This window comes from Citrus clementina, unplaced genomic scaffold, assembly GCF_000493195.1.
Source record: "Citrus clementina cultivar Clemenules unplaced genomic scaffold, Citrus_clementina_v1.0 scaffold_8, whole genome shotgun sequence".
Classification (NCBI taxonomy): Eukaryota; Viridiplantae; Streptophyta; class Magnoliopsida; order Sapindales; family Rutaceae; genus Citrus; species Citrus x clementina.
Genome location: NW_006262022.1, coordinates 5,844,884 through 5,850,702, shown reverse-complemented (window position 1 = coordinate 5,850,702; position 5,819 = coordinate 5,844,884). Strand labels below are relative to the sequence as shown.

The window sequence follows — 5,819 nt, the reverse complement described above, 5'->3', positions numbered from 1 at the left end:
ATGGGTTCATCCCAATGTTTATTCTCAATATTTATGCAGCTTTTTGTTCCCCTCATCTTCTTTAATTTTACAACTGCTACCTTCAGTACTGCTTCTTCTGTGCTGCGACTCTGTCATGATGATGAGTGCTCTGCATTGTTGCAATTCAAAGAAAGCCTCATCATCAATGACACAATTGAGGAGAGTTACCATTATTATCCTTGGAGCTCTGGATGTCGTCCTAAAGCGGCATCATGGAAGCCAGAAGAAGGTAACATTGACTGCTGCTCTTGGGACGGTGTTGAGTGCAGTGAGAACACTGGTCACGTCATGAAGCTTGACCTCTCCAATAGCTGCCTTTATGGTTCTATCAACTCTAGCAGCAGCCTTTTCAAGCTTGTCCATCTTGAGTGGCTTAATCTTGCTTTTAATGACTTCAAATCCTCTGAAATCCCATCAGAAATCATCAACCTTTCAAGATTATCATACTTGAACCTCTCTCATTCTTCTTTCTTTGGTCAAATACCATCAGAAATTCTAGAGCTTGTCAACTTGGTATCCCTTGATCTATCACTAAATTCTGGTTACGGACTTGAACTCCAAAAACCCAATTTTGCAAATCTAGTCGAGAAGTTAAGCAATCTGGAAACACTTGACCTGGGTTATGTCTCTATTCGTTCAACGATACCTCATAACTTGGCAAATCTATCTTCTTTGACATTTTTATCTCTTCACTCCTGTGGATTACAAGGTAATTAAATTTTATTTATTTTATCCTTAATCAATATACAGGCATGCTCTTCCTAAGCATATATTTTTCACTAAAAAAAAATTGCCAACTGTAATGTTAAATTCATTATTAAAAATTATTATTATTTTTAATTTTCTACTTAATTAATATATTTTTAATTGTTTTAATAAATTCAGGAAGAATTCAATCTTCACTTGGTAATCTATCCAAGCTCCTTCATTTAGACCTTTCACTAAATGAATTGCTAGGTGAGCTGCCTGTTTCCATTGGTAATCTTCATTCCTTGAAAAAACTAGATCTTTCTATAAATAATTTGTCCGGTGAGTTGCCTACTTCAATTCAAAATCTTGTTTCTTTGGAAGAACTTGACCTTTCATTCAATAAATTATCAGGAGAATTTCCATGGTCCATTGTAATTGGTAATTTTACCCAGTTGCAATCATTGGATTTTACATCTAACAAATTTTCGGGTGAGTTGCATGCTTCAATTGGAAACCTTAGGTCATTGGAAGTATTGGCAATCGGTAGGTGTAATTTTTCAGGTAGAATTCCATCATCACTCAGGAATCTTACTCAACTCATCACACTTGACCTTTCTCAAAATTCTTATAGAGGAACGATGGAGCTAGATTTTTTACTCGTTAGCCTGAAAAATTTGGAAGTTTTATCTCTCTCATCAAATTGGTTGTCACTGCTCACCAAAGTCACTTCTAATACCACTTCACAAAAATTTACTGTGGTGGGACTACGTTCATGCAACCTTATTGAATTTCCAAATTTCTTGAAAAACCAACATCATTTGATGTTGCTTGACCTTTCCTCCAATAGAATTCATGGAAAAATACCTAGTTGGTTGTTAGACCCTAGTACGCAGAATCTCAGCGCCTTGAACTTGTCCCATAACTTGTTAACTGGGTTTGATCAACAGCTTGTTGTTCTTCCAGGGGGTAAACGTTTTTTGTTGACTTTAGATCTTAGCTCTAATAATTTACAAGGACCGCTCCCAGTTCCACCCTCGAGGACCGTTAACTATCTGGTTTCAAACAATAGCTTCATAGGGGAAATTCCATCGTGGTTATGCAAGTTAGATAGTCTTGAAATCCTTGTTTTGTCTCACAATAACTTAAGTGGCTTGCTTCCTCGGTGTTTAGGCAGTTTCAGTGATAAACTTTCAATACTAGACTTGCGGGCAAACAACTTCTTTGGGACCATCCCAAATACTTTCATGAAAGAAAGTAGATTGGGGATGATTGATTTAAGCCACAATCTATTTCAAGGAAGAATTCCAAGATCGTTGATCAACTGTTCAAAGTTGGAATTTCTTGATATTGGGGACAACCAGATTAGGGACATTTTCCCTTCCTGGTTAGGAACTCTTCCAAACTTGACTGTTCTCATCCTACAATCCAACAAATTTTATGGCATTATAAGGGAACCTAGAATTGATTGTGGATTTTCTAAACTCCGTATTATTGACCTCTCTAACAATAGATTTACTGGAAAGCTTCCATCAAAGAGTTTCTTGTGTTGGAATGCCATGAAAATTGTCAATACAAGTGATCTAAAATATCTGCAAGATGTGATTTCTCCAAAAGAATGGTTGTTGAGCGATGAAGTGGCCACTTATGATTACTCATTGAAAATGAACAATAAAGGGCAAATAATGACATATGACAAGGTCCCAGATATCCTCACGAGCATTATTCTCTCAAGCAATAGATTTGATGGGATGATTCCAACATCGATTGCCAATTTAAAGGGACTTCAAGTTCTAAACCTCGACAACAATAATCTCCAAGGCCATATTCCGTCATGTTTGGGCAACCTAACAAATTTGGAATCCTTGGATCTCTCAAATAACAACTTTTTAGGGCAGATTCCTCAACAGCTAGTTGAGCTCACATTTCTCGAATTTTTCAATGTCTCGGACAACTACCTTACAGGACCCATACCCCAAGGAAGGCAATTTGCTACATTTGACAATTCGTCTTTCGAAAGCAACTCAGGATTGTGTGGAAGGCCTTTGTCCAGAGAATGTGAGAGTGATGAAGCTCCAACAAATGAAGATCATAGTAAAGGCGCAGAGGAGTCTATTTTCAGGCGCATTTGACTGGAAAATCATTCTAATAGGCTATGCGGGCGGACTTGTAGTAGGATTTGTTCTTGGGTTCAAGTTCAGCACAGGAATTGTCGGATGGTTTCTGGAGAGGTTAAGAACGCAGCAAAAGGCAACAAGGTGGAAGAGGAGATGTAGAAATTGAATGCAATTAGGCCTTTCCTTTAGATTGTTAAGGTAATATTGTTGTTTTATTTGTTTCTAACTCTGTCATAGTAATATTGCTGTTATCCAACTGCCTAATATAAATTTATCAGAAGAAACACATTACATTTTACTATTTGTGCAGTTTATTAATTTTTTTGGCTATTGTCCTCTTCAATTATAAATTTAGTTAGCTTTCAGTAATATTGTTCGGTCAATTTTGTTCTTCCTTTTTTGGACGTGTAAGCTCGCCTAAAATTATATTAAAGAATTGCTTTGTTTTTCACTGTCTTGTTTAATTAGTTTTGTCACATATTTATCGTAAGTGTATTTATTTATTGTGTCTTGCTCGGATTCAATTCTTTGACATTGCTTACCACAAAATGTAAAGTTGATTTGGTTACATGAATGAGAATCTGAATTTCACTCAAATTTCCTGATAAAAAAATTGCATTGACATGCAACAAAACTGCAGGTAATGAATTCTGCACATCCTCTCTTGGCATAACCATATAAGCCCTCAATGTACTCGGTGGAAGGACAATTTTGTCACTAAAAAGACCTTCTAATCTAATTGAATAAATCATCATATAATTTAGATTTATCAGTACTACTAAATCATGATATAATTTAGATCAGAAAAAAAAAAAAAAAGATGCTGCTTCCAACATAAGATAAAACACTGCTAGTGAATGTTTCTTATTTTTACCAAGCAGCTGCCAAACCTGTAATACAAAAACTACAATTATATATCTCAAGAAATTATTATTTTATCTCAGCAACATTGATATTAACACCTTTTCGATACCAAACCTGTATTGCTGATTGACTTGACGAGCGGCTGGTGCCATAAGACAGACAGTGCTGGATACCAAGTGCAAGTCATTCACCAAGTTTAACTGGTTCATCAGGGTCCGGATTATAAGTAAGAAGAAATGAATGGCTGTGCTAGGTACATAATCAACAGCTGGAATATGTGAAATAATATAGACGCCGTGTGATGAATCAGTAGCATCCTCCTCTTTTTTGAAAAGAAACAGAGTTGCTATAGAAAAGAGTAGCAGCAAAACCGATTGATTCCAAGGTATAATATTTTAGTTTATGTCGAACAAATGACACTGCCCCCAAAGAAAGATAACTAAATATATCTCGCAAGGATGAAATCGCTTCCGACACAAGGTAACTGAGTAGATATACCACAAACGATGTGGCCTCCAACACAAGATATGTGAATAAAATTCCGTCCAAGGGAAAGCACCGCAATTGTACATTGTCTACACTTACTGAACAACTCATAAACCTGTGATACTGAGGCATAAATAAACTTCTTGCTCGATTAAAATGACTTCCAGTTTATCATGACATGAACCAAAAGTGATTATCCTTTCCCCTGGAATTTAGCTTAGCCATTATTAAAATTATCAAAACAGTAACTTATTCTCTACGCATTTTGCGTGCATGATAGATATGATGTTCCAATTGTAGCTAACCAATTTAGTCACTGTATCCGAGACGGTGATACGGGCTTGCCAATCAAATTGGATCCACTGACCATTTTGCCAAGAGAGGAAGAAGGAGACAAGCCCGGGGACAAGGAGCCCAGTAATGATTTTTCAAAAAAGAAAACAGCAGCTCAACTCTAGACCTGAGAGAACCAAGAAACAGCCAGGATGAAGGACTACATCACGTGAACCATGACAGCAAGGATGGATAATTCTTCTTAGCTATTATTTGAATTATGTTATTATAATTTAGATATTTTACAATTGCCAGCTCATGTTTGTTTTTATCCTTAGAATGCTAGCAGTAAAGTGTATCATTGGTGCTTTCATTGACTCTTCCCATGGCCGATTCTAATGAGAGCATCACATTAAAGGAACTTAGTGAGAAAATTGACAAACAAGGCTTATCCTTTCACTAGATGATGCAGCAATTTATGACTGCAGTAGATGCCCGTTTTGATGAATTTCGATCTAAAATACCTGATTCTCCAACAAACGTGGCTAGTTCTTCAAAACAACCACTAGCAGTGCCACCACTTTCATCTATTCCATCTGATGCGTGAGATATCTCTCCTATGGTCAAATCCATGAAGATGAAAGTTCCGCGTTTTGATGGTTCTGATCCACACGGCTGGGTATTTCGAGTAGAGGAGTTTTTCGAGTTTCATGGTACTCCAAAACATCAACGCCTCCGTATCATTTCCTTTCACATGGAGGGTCGAGCAGCCGGCTGGTATCAGTGGATGAAATCCAATAATTTACTCACAACTAGGAAAGAATTTTTGGCTAATTTAAAGTATTGTTTTGCAACTACCCTTTATGATGATCCACAAGGTGAGCTGTCTAAATTCACCCAAACCACCACTGTCGCCGAATTTCAATCGGCTTTTGAAGAAATCATGAACAAAGTTAATGGCGTCTCCGAGCAACTTCTCATTAGTTTTTTCATAACCAACCTGCAGTAGGACATCAGGCGAGAACTTCTCTTTAATCGGCCAACAACACTCATGGAAACCTTTTCTATGGCTTGAGTGCTCAAAGCCAAATTTAATGACACTAAACAACACACTCGCTCCTAGTCTAAATGGCAGCCACAATTACAAACACACAAACCAAACCCGTTCCTTTACCCCTACCTTTCCTTTTAATTTCCTCCACTATAAGTGCTAACCCACCATCATCAAAACCTCCACCACCACACATTAATAATAAAACAAACACTTTACCCGCACTTCTCCCCGCTCCAAATTTGCCTATCTGTCGATTGTCCCCTGCTGAGCTACATGAGAGATGCGAGAAAGGTCTATGTTACTCTTGTGACTAGAAG

At 37.3% G+C, this 5,819-nt stretch overlaps 1 protein-coding gene across 1 annotated transcript; it reads left to right on the top strand.

Annotated features, from left to right (window-relative positions):
* Window positions 1-2,840, top strand: LOC18033862 (receptor-like protein 12). The gene is made up of 2 exons (XM_024179716.1): window positions 1-730; window positions 907-2,840. Exons 1-2 carry the CDS (start codon window positions 1-3, stop codon window positions 2,838-2,840), a joined length of 2,664 nt encoding a protein of 887 aa, XP_024035484.1.
* The last annotated feature ends 2,979 nt before the right edge of the window (window positions 2,841-5,819 follow it).

Coding starts and splice junctions, on each gene's coding strand:
- LOC18033862 (XM_024179716.1), top strand. CDS start 1: ATGGGTTCATCCCAATGTTTATTCTCAATATTTATGCAGCTTTTTGTT. Junction 731..906: donor TCACTCCTGTGGATTACAAG/GTAATTAAATTT, acceptor TAATAAATTCAG/GAAGAATTCAATCTTCACTT.